The sequence below is a fragment of the Sorghum bicolor genome, chromosome 10, assembly GCF_000003195.3.
Source record: "Sorghum bicolor cultivar BTx623 chromosome 10, Sorghum_bicolor_NCBIv3, whole genome shotgun sequence".
In the NCBI taxonomy this organism is placed as follows: domain Eukaryota; kingdom Viridiplantae; phylum Streptophyta; class Magnoliopsida; order Poales; family Poaceae; genus Sorghum; species Sorghum bicolor.
The window spans coordinates 12121440-12137844 of NC_012879.2; the positions used below are offsets into that span (position 1 = coordinate 12121440).

General features: G+C 41.7%; 2 protein-coding genes across 5 annotated transcripts; one reads left to right on the plus strand and one right to left on the minus strand.

Annotated features, from left to right (window-relative positions):
- Positions 255-1859, plus strand: LOC8065793 (tetraspanin-8). Its single transcript, XM_002436806.2, has 2 exons — positions 255-1212; positions 1329-1859. The coding sequence occupies exons 1-2, from the start codon at positions 697-699 to the stop codon at positions 1665-1667; spliced, it is 855 nt and encodes a 284-aa protein (XP_002436851.1). The 5' UTR covers positions 255-696; the 3' UTR covers positions 1668-1859.
- LOC8062093 (ankyrin repeat-containing protein At5g02620) lies at positions 1631-9168 on the minus strand. 4 transcript variants are annotated; one of them, XM_021448678.1, is made up of 6 exons: positions 8951-9168; positions 8614-8748; positions 6930-7526; positions 6168-6712; positions 2523-2737; positions 1631-2434 (listed from the first exon to the last, which is right to left on the minus strand). In XM_021448678.1, exons 3-6 carry the CDS (start codon positions 7489-7491, stop codon positions 2065-2067), a joined length of 1692 nt encoding a protein of 563 aa, XP_021304353.1. In that variant the 5' UTR covers positions 7492-7526; positions 8614-8748; positions 8951-9168; the 3' UTR covers positions 1631-2064. The 4 variants fall into 4 exon arrangements, with proteins under 4 accessions (XP_021304353.1, XP_021304352.1, XP_021304354.1 ...); XM_021448677.1 differs by having other exon boundaries at positions 8859-9168; XM_021448679.1 differs by having other exon boundaries at positions 2252-2448; positions 8859-9168.

Below are 16405 nucleotides of genomic sequence, written 5' to 3' on the forward strand. Positions count from 1 at the left end.
AAAATAGTATATTTGAAATACGGAACTCGTAAATTTGACATGATGAACCTTCTAAAGTAAAAAAAAAAGTTTTGAATTTGTTGCATTAATTCTAAATAACACCTTGGTCCCAACGGATTCGTCGGAAACAACCTTATGTTGACAAAAAAATATAAATATATTTCAAATTCATGAAACAACTTTCACACTCACGGCAAACCACATTGTGCCACCTGTCCCGCCTGCGCCTACATGCCGTGAAAACTGACGACCATGAACGACAGCAAGATGAAGTAGAGCAAAAACGCTCCACAGTTTAAGGCCAGCCTCCTCTTGCACACACTTGTTCCCCCCTCATCTCCCTCTTCTGCGTTTTGTCCTTGACCTCTTCAACCGCAAAACAACAGGAGAACAAAACAACCGTCAAAGCTCACTCTTTCCTGCAAGCACCCACTACACGTTTCTACACTGCTAATTCTCCCCATTTCTTGCTCCAAATTAAAACACCAATCAAGAGCCACATCAGGATCAGCCAGAAATCCCAATCTTACACTGACGACAGAGAAATATATTTGCATCTATCTGCTTGTGTTGCAAGATCATACCAAGTGATCTCTACTACACATGCAGCGTCCGTGTTTATACGCATCTGGGCTGCAGTTTGCAAGTTAAATTTGCAGCACACGCAGCCAACACACAGGTGGGGTGTCACCGTCGATGGCGAGGCTGAGCCACGGCTTCCTGGGCGCTCTGAACCTGGTGACGCTCCTCCTGTCCCTGCCGGTGCTGTGCGCGGGCGTGTTCTTCCTCACGCGCGCCACCACCACGGAGTGCGAGCGCGCCCTGCAGATCCCCGTCGTCGCGTTCGGCTGCGCGCTGCTGCTGCTCTCGCTCGTCGGCCTCGCCGGCGCCTGCGGGCGCCGCGACGCCGCCGCGCCGTTCCTCTGGGTGTACGTGGTCTTCTTGTTCCTGCTCGTCGTCGCCGTGTTCGCGTTCACCGTGTTCGCGTTCGTGGTCACCAGCCAGGGCGCCGTGCCGTCCGGGCGCGGGTACTACAGGGAGCACCGCCTCGGGGACTACTCCGACTGGCTGCAGGCGCGGATCGCCGAGCCGGAGACGTGGCGGCAAGTCGAGAGCTGCCTCTCTGAGGCGCGCGTGTGCGGCGGCCGCCTCCGTGGTGCCATGGGGCAGGGCGCCATGGAATTCTACAGGCAACACCTGTCGCCAATCCAGGTACAGATTCTCATCAACAGATCGTCTCTCGTAGTAGATAGATCGACCTGAAACGACGACCGTGAGTCTCATACGTGTTAATTTGTTGTTGGCATGCAATAATGGTGCGCATGCAGTCCGGCTGCTGCAAGCCGCCGACGTGGTGCGGGTTCCGGTACGTGAACGGCATGTTCTGGGAGGCCCCGAGACCGGGGTCGTCGTTGTCGTCTCCGGCGGCAGCCAGCGACGGTGACTGCCGGGCATGGAGCAACGACCAGCAGGTGCTTTGCTTCGAGTGCGACGCGTGCAAGGCCGGCGTGCTGGAGACTGTGAAGAAGAAGTGGAAGACAGTGGCCATCGTCAACGTCTCCCTCCTCGCGTTCCTCATCCTTGTCTACACGATCGGGTGCTGCGCCTTGCGCAGCAGAGGTGGCAGTAGTCGTTCCCGCAATGGCGGTGGCCCTGACCAAACATGAGCTAGCTAGCGATCGGCCAATGCAACTCAGATATCGACTTGAAAATATATATGGTTTAGGTTACAAACCCAAAGGTAGATGATGATTCGAAGTTCAGAGTTGTAGAACTACCGCTCTGTTGGGTTTTGGAGAGAGAGGACGACTCCAAACTCCAGCGACGGTTTTGAAAATATATGGTTTACTTGAGGTGTTGATGATCGGGTGACCACGTCGCCTTCGTCCAAGTCATGTGTAATACAAAAAGCCTTTGCCGAGCAGTCACCGTCGGCGCTATTAAATAATGTGTAATACAAAACAAAAAAGTTTGAAAGCAAATATTAAAAAAAAAAATCTTTGTCGAGCGCCAAAAGTCAGTGCTAGGCAAAGAGATGCCTTTGCCGAGCGCCAAACGTCAGCGCTAGGCAAAGAGATGCCTTTGCCGAGCACCTAACGGAGGGCGCTCAGCAAAAGGTGACGGCAGGTACCCCATGTTACCTGTGCTATCTCTTTGCCGAGTGCAAGCCTTTGCCGAGCGCTTGGCGCTTGGGAAAGATGTTCTTTGCCAAGAGCGGGCCTTTGCCCAGCGCTTGGCGCTTGGCAAAGACGTTCTTTGCCGAGCGTCTCCGTTTGCCGAGGGCACTACCCTCGGCAAAGAAATCTTTGTTGAGCGCTGTCGTTGCCGAGGGCCCTGCGCTAGGCAAAGGTGGCCTTTGCCGAGCGTTCGATGAATAGCGCTCGGCAAATAACCAGGCGCTAGGCAAAGGCGCTGTCTGCCGTAGTGTATTGGACTACAAAACAAACACTTGCAAATTCATTTGTCTAATTTAGTCTTGTATATAGATAGATCAAACACCAAAATATATAAACTAAACAGACCAGCCTTCCGTTGTAGTTTGCATAATCACATTTTGCGTGGCTTGCGAGTACAAAAGTACCCACTCTCCTTTTCTTGTTGTTTTTCTTCTCCATAAGTTCAGGCTGAAGATGTTGAATGTCATCGTTTCGTCCCTAGACCCAAGCCAGTACTGCCCTGTGGATCGGTGTGGTAGCCATGCTAAGTTCCGCCGTTGAAGTTTTTGATTGAATGTTGTCTGTCCGTGTTTACCCGATGTTGAAACAAGGTATAAGGCTCTGCTTAGTTTCCAATCAAAATCTTTTAGTCTCATCATATCGAATATTAGATACATGTATGAAACATTAAATATAGATTAAAAAAATAATTAATTATATAATTTGTATGTATTTTGCGAGATAAATCTTTTAATCCTAATTGTTATAGTTACAAATATGCTACAGTATAATATCTAATTTATTTTTCTTTTCACAAATTAAATAAGGGCTAATTTATATTACAAGTTTAGTTAAGTGTTGCAATGATTCCTATATTGTTGCCGTGGGTACCATCTTGGACTCCTGCGGCCGGCAGCGGTGAACACGGTTCTGCATGGGGTGGTTCAGGCCTTGTTTAGTTTATCCAAAAATAAAAAAAAAATATTTTCTATCACATCGAATTTTGTGATATGAGTCTTTTAACCCTAAGCGAGAATGGGGGTTTCAGAATTCACTGGGTTCACTATAAACCCCTCTGAACTAATTCAGAGTAACGGCAACCTTCAGCACCTTGAGAACCCCTTCATCCAGGAAGAAATTGACACCATCATGAGAAATCTACCTAACTTCAAGTCACCTGGGCCAGACGGATTCAATAATGAATTCATCAAAGCTTCTTGGCCTACTATCAAGCAAGATTTCTATGATTTGTGCAGAAGTTTCTTTGAAAACAACCGTTGCCTCCAAAGCATTAATAGCTCTTATATCACTTTGATCCCCAAGGTGGACATCCCACAACTTGCCAATGACTTTAGACCCATATCTTTACTGAATACTTCAGTCAAGTTGCTCACTAAAATTTTGGCAGTCAGACTACAAAGCTCAATCACATCTTTGATTCACAAAAATCAGTATGGATTTATAAGGTCAAGAACAATCCAAGATTGTTTAGCCTGGGCTTTTGAATATATTCATCTCTGCCATCAATCTAAAAAGGAAGTAGTCATTCTCAAACTTGACTTTGAAAAAGCCTTTGACAAAATGGAACACCAAGCCATGATAAGCATCATGCAGGCTCAAGGGTTTGGTCACAAGTGGATATGTTGGATAAAAAATATTCTTGGCTATGGAACCTCAGTTGTCCTCCTTAATGGTATTCCAGGAAAAAGATTTCATTGCAAAAGAGGGGTCAAACAAGGTGACACCTTATCTCCATTGTTTTTTGTGCTAGCAGCAGACTTCTTACAGTACTGGTCAACAAGGCTAAAGATCTGGGTCTCTTGAAACTGCCCATACCGCTGGAGAGTGACACTGACTTCCCCATAATTCAGTATGCAGATGATACGCTTATCATCATGGAAGGTGAGCCAAGGCAACTCTTCTCGCTAACCGCTGGAGAGTGACACTGACTTCCCCATAATCCAGTATATAGATGATACGCTTATCATCATAGAAGGTGACCCAAGGCAACTCTTGTCGCTAAAAGCTATTCTTCATAATTTTTCAGACTCTACTGGACTCAAAGTAAACTACAGCAAGTCACTAATGCTACCAATCAACATCACAGAAGCAAGGTTAGAGCTGCTCGCAAGAACGTTTGGTTGCGCAAAAGGTACTTTGCGCTTTACGTACTTGGGTTTACCTCTGGGAACCACAAAGCCGAAGATAATAGATTACTTAGCTTTGGTAAGCAAACGTGAGAGAAGACTGGGAGGGATTTCATCTATGTTGAACCAAGCTGGTAGACTGCAAATAACCAATGTTGTTCTATCCGCACTACCGACATACTACATGTGTACTCTAGAGATCCCGAAAGCTGTGATTAAGCAAATAGACAAATTCAGAAAAAATTGTTTATGGAGAGGGAGCAATGTGAATGGAAGGGGACAACCCAAGGCAACTTGTAAGATGGTTTGTAGGGCAAAGGATGAGGGGGGTCTAGGCGTCATAAGTGTGGAAACACAGAATCAAGCACTACTAATGAAGAATTTGGACAAGTTTTTCAACAGGAAAGATGTCCCATGGGTAAACTTGGTTTGGGAAAAACATTACAAAAATGGCAAGTTACCTGGGCAAGTTAAAAAAGGATCTTTCCGGTGGAGGGGTGTCTTAAAACTAATTCAAAAATTCAAAGAGTATGCCCAGGTTCAAGTATGAAATGGAAAGACCTGCCTATACTTGGAAGACAAATGGTCCTCGCATCCACTCATAGAAACTTTTCCTCAAGCACACTCCTTTGCAAAGAATAAACTTGCTACCGTTCATGCAGCCTTTGCACAAGAAGATTTCAATGAACTTTTCAACCTACCTCTACCTGAAGTAGCTTATCAACAGGTTGTTAGCATCCAACAGAGAATGAACAACTTGACGCATCCAACAGAGAATGAACAACTTGACTCTGGATGAACAACTCTGTGACACATGGTCTTACTTTGGAAGAAACGCACAATTCAGATATGAAGGATTTCACAAGAAACTAATGGGCCATCAAACAGTAGACCCAGCCATCAAATGGATCTGGAACTCCTCTTGTCAACCTAAACATAAGGTTTTTGGCTGGCTGCTCCTAAATGACAAACTAAGTACTAGAAACATTCTCAGAAGGAAGAAAATGACTCTTGACTCATACAGTTGTGAAATCTGCCTTACTGGGGAAGAAGAAACTGCACAACACCTTTTCTGGGGCTGCCTTTTTGCCCAACAATGTGGATTTGCTTTATAGCTAGGTTACTTGGCTTTTGTCTAGGTGCACAACAGAGAATTTGTATACATAAAAAAAGTAATTTATTTATTTTATACATCAAAAAATTGCATCAGCCTCAGGCCATATGGCAGCGTCACTCAAAACTATCCTAAATGTGTAACAGAGTTAAAAAAAATAAATGATGTAAGATTGAGTAGTGTCTTGTTTGAAGTTCATGAAAGTTCAGGGATGTAAAGTAGACTTATTTTCGATATAATATAGGGGAATATCATTTCCAATGCAAAGAAAGGTGTTATTTAAACTTCGGTAAATAGTAGCCGATACCTTGATTTTTAAAATTGTTTGTCTAAAGAATTCTTCTACATGATTTTTGTTTGGGAAACAGCTTATAGAATACCTAAAAAACATCTCCCATCCCATGAACGTTTGATATGCCTTGTGCAAAATGCCTCTACATGGGATATGTGTTCCAGTGATTTGCATGTTCATGAGGGCGAAGTGATATATGTCATAATACCGAGTGAAAACAGGAAATTATTTGAAATTGTTGGGGCAGCATGCCTTCCATGACTTTCTATGTTTCTACCTCCCAGTTTACATGTTCTACATATAAACTAGTTTTGCATTTTATTGGTTTCCTTCAATTCTCATATTCTTTTCTTATCCTAAATTAGCTGCATTCATTTTATGTATTTCTTATTCAAAAAAAGGGTCTAGGTAGGTGTAAATATATACACGATAACAAATGATATGAAGGCGGTACATACCCAGTTTAAAGTCTTGGCATGCTTTGAAGCCCACCGTAATTGCCAAATCACTGACTCGCCAGTTATGTGATCATTCAATGTGAAGTCTGTGTCTTTATGAAACAACAAAGAGGCAACAATTTTAGGATTGCACATCCGGACAGCTTGATGCAGAGCAGTTCGTCCGTCTTTATTATTTCGCATGTTGATGAGTTTACGAAGTTGTGGTGTCCTTAGGATAAATTCCACAAACTCTGTCTGACCTTCCTTTACAGCTTCGTGAAGGCATGTCCAACCATTTCTGTCGCAATAGGGAGCATCTGGACAGTGGTTGAGAAGCTCTTGAGCAACATCAACATGACCTCGATATGCAGCAGCAACAAGAAGAGGGCTCAGATTACCAGCATCATCATAGCATTCATACCCTAAAAAAACATCATGTTCCAACAACACACGGAGCACGTCTATCTTGTCCCAAATTACCGTCATCAGGACTGGGGTCTTCTTGTCTCTGGTTCGTTCTTTCACTAGCCAAGGACGTCCCTCCAAAATTTTTTTAGCCATAACTGAAAACAAATTGAGGCAGCAATTTGCTTGTCAACAAACTAACCAAAGGAGAATGGCGAATTATATTAGTCACATATTAAAGAATCTTTCCTGTACAAAATTAAAGAATAGATTGTGCTGTAAAAATAATGTTGCCAGTTTTTTCTGAAATAATGAATGGATAAATAAATAAATACTACTGCACGCAATTTAGTTCATAGTCCATATAATTCTAACCTGCATTTCCATTTCTCACAGTAGCATGCAAGGCATTGTGGCCGTATGTTCCAACATGGCTAGATCCAGGAATTTCCAACAGTTTCTCAGAAACATCTGTAAAATCTCTCATTACCGCTATGAACATTGGTGACTCACTGTATTTGTTCACAGCTTTTGACAGGGCAGGCTCTTTTTCTATCAATTCCAGTGCAAGGTCCTTGTGACCGCTATGAATAGCATGGTGCAGTGCATTACAACCATTCTTGTCTTGTTGCAAGATTGCTTCACTGAACCCTAGTGTGCAGCAGCATTCAAGTAGAGTAGAGGCCAAAGACATGTGGCCATTTGTCATGGCAGTGAGCATTGGTGTCTCACCATCCATGTTTGTGACAGTGAGAAGAGAATTGTTTAGCGTCAGCACATCCTTGCAAAACCCCTCATGGCCATGGATGGAGGAGATGTGGAGGCAGGTGTTCCCTTGAGGAGTTGTTCCAAGCAGCAGGCTTGGATCCTGTGCAGCCATCTCCTTCATTGATGTGGCACTGCCAACCATGGCTGCCTCCAGGAGCCGCCTCTCCATCTGAGCTCCTGGCAAACTAGCTGTAGCTATACTGGCTGACATCCATATATTAAAACAAAATGAGAAAAAAAAACATAGTTTTTACAAATGATCCACAGTCTTGCATACATATTACAAGTCTTATTCTCTTCTTCTAATTTATGCAGTCTATCAAAACAACTAAGACTAAATTGAAGCTAATATAAGCATAAAAATGATTTGGACACTGTCAACAATGATTTATCACTTCGTAAACTGGCATTTTTCAAATGTCTGACATGCATCTTGCAGGAGGCTCCTTATTCTCTTAGCTGCTAAAATATGCATGGAAGATGATTTATTGACTGCAGGGAAAACACTCTAAATTACATATTTACAGTATAAATAGTGTCAACTACATAGGAAAAAACCTAAAATAAAGATAATTTATTTAACCTACTTCTGTTAATTTTTTAATAAGAACATGAAAAATATTAACAGAAATAGGCAAAGCTTCCACATATAGACCTGTTCATATCAAGGAAATTAAAAAGGCTATTTCTGACATCACAATCAACAAGGCTGCTTGACCTGATGGTTTCCCCATGAAAGTTGACCAAGAATTTTGGGAGATTGTTTGCATAGATTGGTTTTCCCTATTAGAGGTCTTGTGTGATAATAATCTAGAAGATCGTAGCAAACTGAACTATGGGGTGGTTAATTTAAGCTGATACCTAAAGAAACTGAAGATCCCATCAGAATTACTCAATTTGGATCATTGCACATGTTAAAATGACTGTTAATCGTCGGTAAGGTGTTGTCTATGTTGAACCTTTTATCCCAAGAGTTGTTTGTCAGACACAAGATGCCGCACCAAGAAATTTCAAAAAGTCTGATTTCAAGAATTTCTTTTATGCATACCAGTGCTCATTTGATTAACACTGGGAACTAACAAAAGAACACCGGTCTCCATGGGCTAGGAAATTTATAGTTCTTCACCAAGAAAACAACACTTTCCAGTCCTTGAACTTGTCCCTAGAATGTATTATGTACTATCTCCTTTGCCCCACAAGTGCATATGCAACGCAATACACAATTCCAAACTATTTGCTGGAAAAAAAAGATATCATCTATTCACTGAATAATTAAGAATTAGAGTAGTACCTGGCGTAGTATTTCACCCAAGAGATATCATCCGACCAACTTTGATAGTCCAACAAATCCCAGCAATGGTTTATCACTTGCCCAGCCTAATCGCACTGTCTCTTATAGAAGCAAAAGCAAAACTGCCTCCCCTGCCTGACAAGTGACAAAGCAAAAAAGGAGCTAAAGGGGAGAAAAAAGCTATCTGCGTAGCATTGAGAACGAATCGTGCTCCCGGTCCCGGAGCTAAAGGGGTAGGTAGGGACCTGCAAAACGTGTATTGATTCTTTTCTTGGTTGATGCTCAAGACTGGGACTGGGCACCTAAATAAAGATGCAGAAAATCTTGTGAAATTAACCTGAAAAAGAAGCACAATGTGTCAAGAAACTGCTGCGAGTACGGCGACACCGGGGAAGGCGAGGAGCTTCTTGGCCGTGGTCGGCGCGATGATGGCCGCGGCCGGCCGGTCTACTCGGTGTTGAGGATGAGGGGAGGCGGCTCGTGGTTGCCGGTGGTCCCACACTCCCACTGGCGGAGCCACGGAGCTGACTAAACTGGGAGATGAAAGCGTCGAAGCTTGTTGCTCAAACATGACGGAGTATCGTGACGTCGGTCTTGGCACAGTTACCAAGACTATAAACTAGATAACCGAGCCATACGAGTTCCATGGAGATGAAACTCCTCTCTCATCTGATGAAACTCTTTCATTTAATGACCCTGCCAAGTCAGCAATTTTGCTTATGTGACACCCTATTTAATGTGTATAACATTCTCATGAAACATGCGTTGAAACACACCGTCGAGCGCTGTAACAACGCGTGCTACAAATTCTGCACCAAGCAGGGTGCCCGAGCTGGAACATCGGTAATTCTGCCTCCGCGCTAGGCTGCTCGTCAGGGCAGGCACTCCTAAGCTGCTCGTGTGGCGCCACCCCTGCCCGACATGGGGAATTTTTTTATTTTTAGCCTAAATTTAAAACAAATTTCAAGTTTGATCCGGTTATGAAATTTTTTTTAAAACTAGGCCGTTTGGCTCCGCCACCATGCATGGCGGGGCAAATACCCGCTATGCATGGTGGCGGGGTAGAGCACCACGTGGCGTGCATGGTGACGAGGCTGCTAACGTGTACCCCACCATGGACTACGGCGGGTTAAGGGTACCCCGCCATAGATCATGGCGGGGTACTTACGAGCTGCGTTGCAATGCATGGAACGACCCAACAAGTGTATGGCTTTGTTTACTTCCACCTAAAAATTCAAAAGTTTTTAAGATTCCCCATTACATCGAATCTTTAAACGTATGCATGGAATATTAAATATAGACGCAAATAAAAACTAAATGCACAGTTTGGTCGGAATTTATGAGATGAATCTTTTGAATCTAATTAGTTTATAGTTGGACAATAATTACAAAAAACAAACGAAAATACTACAGCGTCACAAAATTTTATACAAACAGAACTAAACACGACCTATGTGCGTAAGCAAATGGGCAAGCAATGCAATGCACATGAGACAGAGAGGCTTAGTTCCAAAAAATTTTAGGAAATTGGTACTGTAGCAGTTTCGTTTTTATTTTACAAATATGGTCTAATCATGGACTAATTAGGGTCAAAAGATTTGTCTCATCAATTTCGATCAAACTGTATAATTAGTTTTTATTTTTATTTACATTAAATACTTCTTGCATACGTCTAAAAATTTGATGTGACTGAGAATCTAAAAAATTTTACAAATTTTTTGGAACTAAACAAGGCTGACAAGACTTGGGGTCTTGGTTCTGTGGTGTTCAGGCCTATGATGATGTTCAGGCCTGCAGCATATGATGACGTTCGGCTTGTTTAGTTCCTAAAATTTTCTAGATTTCTCGTCACATCAAATTTTACGGTACATGTATGGTATATTAAATATAAATAAAAATAAAAACTAATTGCACAGTTCATCTGTAAATCGCGAGACGAATTTTTTAAACCTAGTTACTTTATAATTAGACAATGTTTGTCCAATAAAAATGAAAGTGTTACAGTATTAAAATCTAAAAAATTTTGTAAACTAAACAAGGCGTCAGGCTGGCCCGTGTTGCTGCTGCTGCCTGCTGCATGCAAAGACCCGCCATGATGCAATGACCTTGGCCTTGTTTACTTCCGAAAAATATTCAGATTTTAGCACTATAGCATTTTCGTTTTTATTTGACAAATATTATCTAATCATGGACTAACTAGGTTTAAAAGATTCGTCTCGTGATTTACAGGTAAACTGTGCAATTAGTTTTTATTTTCAACTATATCTAATGCTTCATACATGTGCTTCAAAATTTAATGTGACGGAAAATCTTAAAAAAATTGGTTTTTGGAGTGAAGTAAACAAGGCCTTGCCGGCTTCCGTCACATTCTCCTCAACCCGCCATGATCCACGGCGGGGTCGGCTAACCCGCCATGGATCGTGACGGGGTCCACGTCAGCACGAGCTGGCAGGTAGCAGCCACGTGGCATCCCTACCCCGCCGCCATGCATGGCGGGGTACTGTGTATTTGCCCCGCCATGCATGGTGGCGGGGCCAAACGGCCTATTTCTGAAAATACTTTCGAAAGCGTGTCAAAATTGAAATTTGTTTCAAATTTGGGCTAAAAATAAAAAAAAATCGACATGGGGGATCTAGGGCTATTCCCCATTCTCGGGAATACCCAACTATTTTGGTACACTTTTATGTAAATATATGTATATCCTTATATATATAAATGTATAATGCTATAATCTATAGTATTTTCGCACATTTGAGCTTAAACATATAAAAAACTGGCATTTCAATTAGAAATCTATATTCTAGAAAACAAATATTAGTTTAAAGTTGCTGACTTGCAGTATGATTGACTATATTTTAAGCCTATAAATTCGACTTTGTGGAAGTGGGAATAACCAAGTTTAAAATTCTGGCTCCGCCACTGCTGCCCAAACTGCTCCTTCCCTGGCCCCAGCGTCCTTCTCAGCGGCAGTTCCTTCCCGCACCTCGGCTTCCTCCTCCTCACCTAGGTTGCACCGATACGGGATACAGATACGCCGATAGCAATGCGGCGATACGGTGATACGGCATTTTCCAAAAACAAGAATATACCGATACGGCAAATATACAAATAAAAATGGCAAAATATAGCCGTTGCTAGTGCTCTAATTACTAAAGTGATTGCGAGTACTAAAGCAAGATAGAAGTAGCCTGAACCAGTTCTTACCGTACTATAGCATTTTTATTTTATTTGACAAATTAGTGTCAAATCGTGGACTAATTAGATTTAAAAGATTCGTCTTGCAAATTATTCTCTAGTTGTGTTTTTAGTTTTGTAAATAATCTATATTTAGTATTCCATGCATGTGTCCAAATATTCGATATGATAGATGTTAAAAAAAACACGAGCAACCAAACAAGGCTTAAATGAGCCATCAAAATGGTTGCTGAGATTATGGACTTCAATTTAATGGGTTATGGGCTTCGAAGTATCGGGCAAGTATCAGTCTGTATTGATAAAGTATCAGGATTTAATTTATTTATTTTTATTTCTCTATTTTTCCGATACTTCAACAATACCATATCAGCGCCCTATCGGCGTATCGGATACGTATCACGATAACGGTACGGCGAATCAGTGAAGTATCGGCGTAACGTAGCTCCTCACCCCGGTGATGCCCTTTTCCCTTAGGACACCCGTAGATCCGGTGGCCATGGTGCTCCCTACGCCAGGATCTCTTTCTCTTCCTCCCATATTTTATTTGTATAGGTCATTTCAGTTGTTTCATAAGTTTTTAGAGGCATGTGCAATAGAATCATATAGATGTTGTGAAAGTAGATCGGGGATGTTGCACTTTTGTTGCAATAATACTTTTCAAATTGTTTCAGTTGTTTCATAAGTTTTTAGAGGTATGTGTAGTAGAATCATATGGATGTTGTGGAAGTAGATCGGAGATGTTGCACTTTTGTTGCAATAATACTTTAGCAATTATTTCAGTTGCTTTCAGTCTTATGTTTTAGCAGTTGGTCTATTGCAATAATATGTTCATGATGTTTTTAGCTGCTTCAACCTAATGTTGTAGCAGTTGTTCCGCGTTGCTGCAATAATACTTCAGCCTAATATTGTAGTAGGTGGTCCGTGTTGTTGCACTTGTTTTTATTCTTGTTGTAATAAATTGGTCATGGTGTTTCGGTAATTTGGCCTAATATTGCAGTACTTGTTTTGTGATGTTGTATTTGTTTTTATTCGAGATTTTTATGTTGTTCTGCCAGGGAGGGATGAATTAGGTGGATGGAGCTACAAGTTTCACATTTTAGAAGTTAAACTAGGAAAATATGCCCGTAGGTTACAACGGGATGTAGATCTTGCATGGTCAAATTAAAAAGAAATTTATAGCTTGGAGATTTAACGACAACATCATACATCTTAGTTAGTTATATAGTTTTTTCCATATCGTAGTTGAACACATGCTAATCGTGTGTTTAATTCTACAGTTTCCTATGGATACTAGTCGTTGAAATTCTTCTTTTGTGCAGATGACATGTGATTCCATAATCCTTCTCCAAGTTTTGGGCGCCATGAGAGATGTTTAAATCTGACGGAGAAATTCGTTAACGTACAATTAGTATATTTCAAACACCTAAAACATAACACATCCTTTAAATCGACCTCATGGCCATAACATGTCTGTGGCTACATGCTAGTGTGGCTTGAAGCAAATAAACTGACACCTAAAATATAGCCGATCCCTTAATTCTATATTAGTGACCATACTGGTAATGTTGACTTGAATAAAATAAACAAATTGTTGTAGACATCTTTTTGATTCGGCAATAAAGAAAAAATCATGCCTAGGTTTGAAAAAAGAAATCTTCCATAACCCAGCCGTTCTCTCATTCTATATTAGCAACCATGCTAGTAATATTGGCATGAATGAAATAAACATATTGTTGTAGATGTCTTTTTTGATTCAACAACATATAGATTTGCACCGATTTATGCAGATAACTTGGAGAAACATTTGATTTGATTAGATTGGATGACAGACGGACGAATATTTTAGTTTACAGTATGATTAGTTAGGCCATATGTAATCACAATTATTTATTTATAATCAAATTACATTGACAGCTTAAGGATAGAAATATTTATATTTACAATGTATTAGGTAATGGTTCGAAGGCCCTAATACTGTGCTTACTACTTATTTTTATTGTTATTATAAGAAAAAGGTAGACTTATATATATATTTAAAAAATCATGAAAATAATGGCACATTGAGCCACAGTTCGGCAAGAAAGGCAGCAAGACACGACTACGGAGCATCTCCCAACCAACAGAAATAAATAAAAAAGTAAAACTGGAGATGAAACGGAGACGGAAAACAGAAAAAAGCGTGGATGGACGGCTTGATCTGAAATGTTGATTGCAATCTGACGGATGAGGACCCTTTGAAACAAAATAAATCATCCACCGCTGGAAAAAAGAACCTAGCTTCACTTTCTCTTCCTTTGACCCACGCCACCACCAGGCTGCTCGCCGGGTAGTTTTTTTTTTAATTTGGCCTTTTTTTGAAACAATTTTTACAATTAGACCCCTCGCGAAACAATTTCTAAAAATAGACCGTTTTTCGGCGTTGTACACAACAAGGCCCAATTCGCACGGCGGCCCACATACCTCGACGTTTTGCCCTTTATCGCCTAGCCTCATAGCTCGGCGTCACATGACTCGACGCCGAGCTCTGCCTAACCAGCCCGAGCCAAGGCCCCTTCTTCTTCCTCTATTCATTCTTTCTTTGTGCCCATCCCCTTTTTTCTCTTCCTCTCTCTTCCCACGAACCCTAAATCCTAAAACCGGGCATAGAGGTGTCGGATCGAGGCTTATAACGGTTTTCTAAGGTACTACTCCTTCCTCTCTTCCCTTTCATCCATTGGGATCTTGTTTTAGTGGTGTTTTTTTTATGGAATATGTCATTAATGGTTTGCTTCATGTCATTTCTGAAATGCCTTTTATCCAATGAGTATTTGACTCAAATGCGTGTTTACTATGGTATAGTATGTACGATTCATGTCCTCATTTAGTGTTGTATGTTGTGGATTATGGTTTAGGGTTTACTACTCTTTAGGGTTTTGCTAATCTTTAGTGCATTGGGCCACTTTGTTAACTTTTTAGTAAGTACGATTCATGTCCTCTCTTAGTGTTGTATGTCTTGGTGTATTAGTTGTGGCATTAGTTATAGTAACACTTGTTTATGTAGATGATGAACCTGTACCGAGTAGAGTATTGGAAAAAACGCGGTCGACCGAGGGAGCTATATGCGGACGCCTCTTGTGTGGATGCCCCGGTACCTCCGGACCTCCTGGTTCCAAATTGTGATTGTCAAAAGCCGGCAGAAGTGATGCAATCTAGGCATCCTGACACCGCTGCACGGTGTTTCTACACATGTGGCCAATTCAATGTAAGTTTATGAAATTGTGTTTGAATGTTCAAAATGTAGCTTATGGTTGCACCAACGCTTTGCATGATTTATTTGTTTGTTTTTCTAGGACCATGAGAAGTGCTTCTTCTTCCAGTGGATCGACGGCCCCGACAAGTTTGACCCACGGTTCTTGCTTTTTGCGGGTATTTGCCACGGGAAGTTTCCACGTGATCGTTTCAAACGTTGGGTGCCGCCACCACCAAACCCCCCACCGATGACTTCTGAGGAGAAGGAAGTAGCTACGACAAGACGCCTTGATGACCCTCCTAAGTGCTTTTGTGGTGACAGAGCTATGGTAGAGCTGACGCGAGGTCTTGAGTTTGTGTGTCCCAACAAGCATCCAGTAAGTCACTTTTCCTAGTATACCACTTTTGGTTTCTTACAAGTAATTTATATAGTATGCTCGAAGTCCATTGATTTTGAATTGTGGCAGGATTATTCTATGGAAAAGTGTCGTTTTAGAGAGTGGCTATATGGTCCGAAGTCTCATTGGCCGGAGGAAAAGAAGAAAAAGAAGGACAGGATTATTACCGCAGCGCCTCCGGTTAAGTGCAAGTGTGGTGTTGAGGCTAGCTACGGCCTAGTTCCTTCCGAACTTGGAGTCGGATATTTTTGTGGTCATATGGTAGACTACGATGTGGTGAGCTCCTGTTTTTTTTTCGATAGTGTTAGAACAACAATATGTGTTCTTACTAATTATCATCTCTTATTCAACATTTGAGCACTAGGAAATGTGACTGGGAGTATTGGCATGGGAAAAGAGACTTCTACCAAACCTGCGAGCAAAAGAAAGCACTAGGCATTAAGCTTCGATGCGGGAACCAGCTGTTGGACAACTATGTGAAGTACTACAAAGAGGACGCACGTCGTGAAGCAAGAGAGGGCCGTCACAATAGCCCCGCAAAAGTAATGTGGGAGAAATGGAGGCTTGAAGGTATCAAGCAAAAAGAAGAGGAGAACTCTTGGAGAGCTGTACTTCAAGAGTATGACGAAATGAAGGGTTTAGAGAAAAGATTGTGTGCTAGTAAGTAATAATAATTTTAATGTCTGTTTCATGTCTTTTGTTTTTCTAACAATTGCAATTTCATTGTTACAGAGATTGGATGCACCGGAGATTGGGCCGCTGATGTGGCTCGTTCAAGTTATTTGGAGAAGATAGCTACGGACAAGATGAAGGAGGATGAAGTCAAAGAGGCGGACAACAACATGGATGAGGAGGACAACTCGAGATTGGACGCTCTCGCCGAACTTGTGCTTGAGCATGATGCTTCTAAGATGGCTCAACAAGACCATAATGTACATGTGCACAATGCAGGCGAAACCAGCCGCGCTACG

What these genes read in the sequence shown, in the direction of transcription:
- LOC8062093 (XM_021448678.1), bottom strand. Translation starts at nt 7,491, where the DNA reads ATGGAGAGGCGGCTCCTGGAGGCAGCCATGGTTGGCAGTGCCACATCA. An exon ending in ATGCCAAGACTTTAAACTGG is followed by an intron (nt 2,738 to 6,167) that starts GTATGTACCGCC and finishes AAACACGGACAG; the next exon opens with ACAACATTCAATCAAAAACT. An exon ending in CAAACTACAACGGAAGGCTG is followed by an intron (nt 2,435 to 2,522) that starts GTCTGTTTAGTT and finishes TTTGTTTTGTAG; the next exon opens with TCCAATACACTACGGCAGAC.
- LOC8065793 (XM_002436806.2), top strand. Translation starts at nt 697, where the DNA reads ATGGCGAGGCTGAGCCACGGCTTCCTGGGCGCTCTGAACCTGGTGACG. An exon ending in AACACCTGTCGCCAATCCAG is followed by an intron (nt 1,213 to 1,328) that starts GTACAGATTCTC and finishes GTGCGCATGCAG; the next exon opens with TCCGGCTGCTGCAAGCCGCC.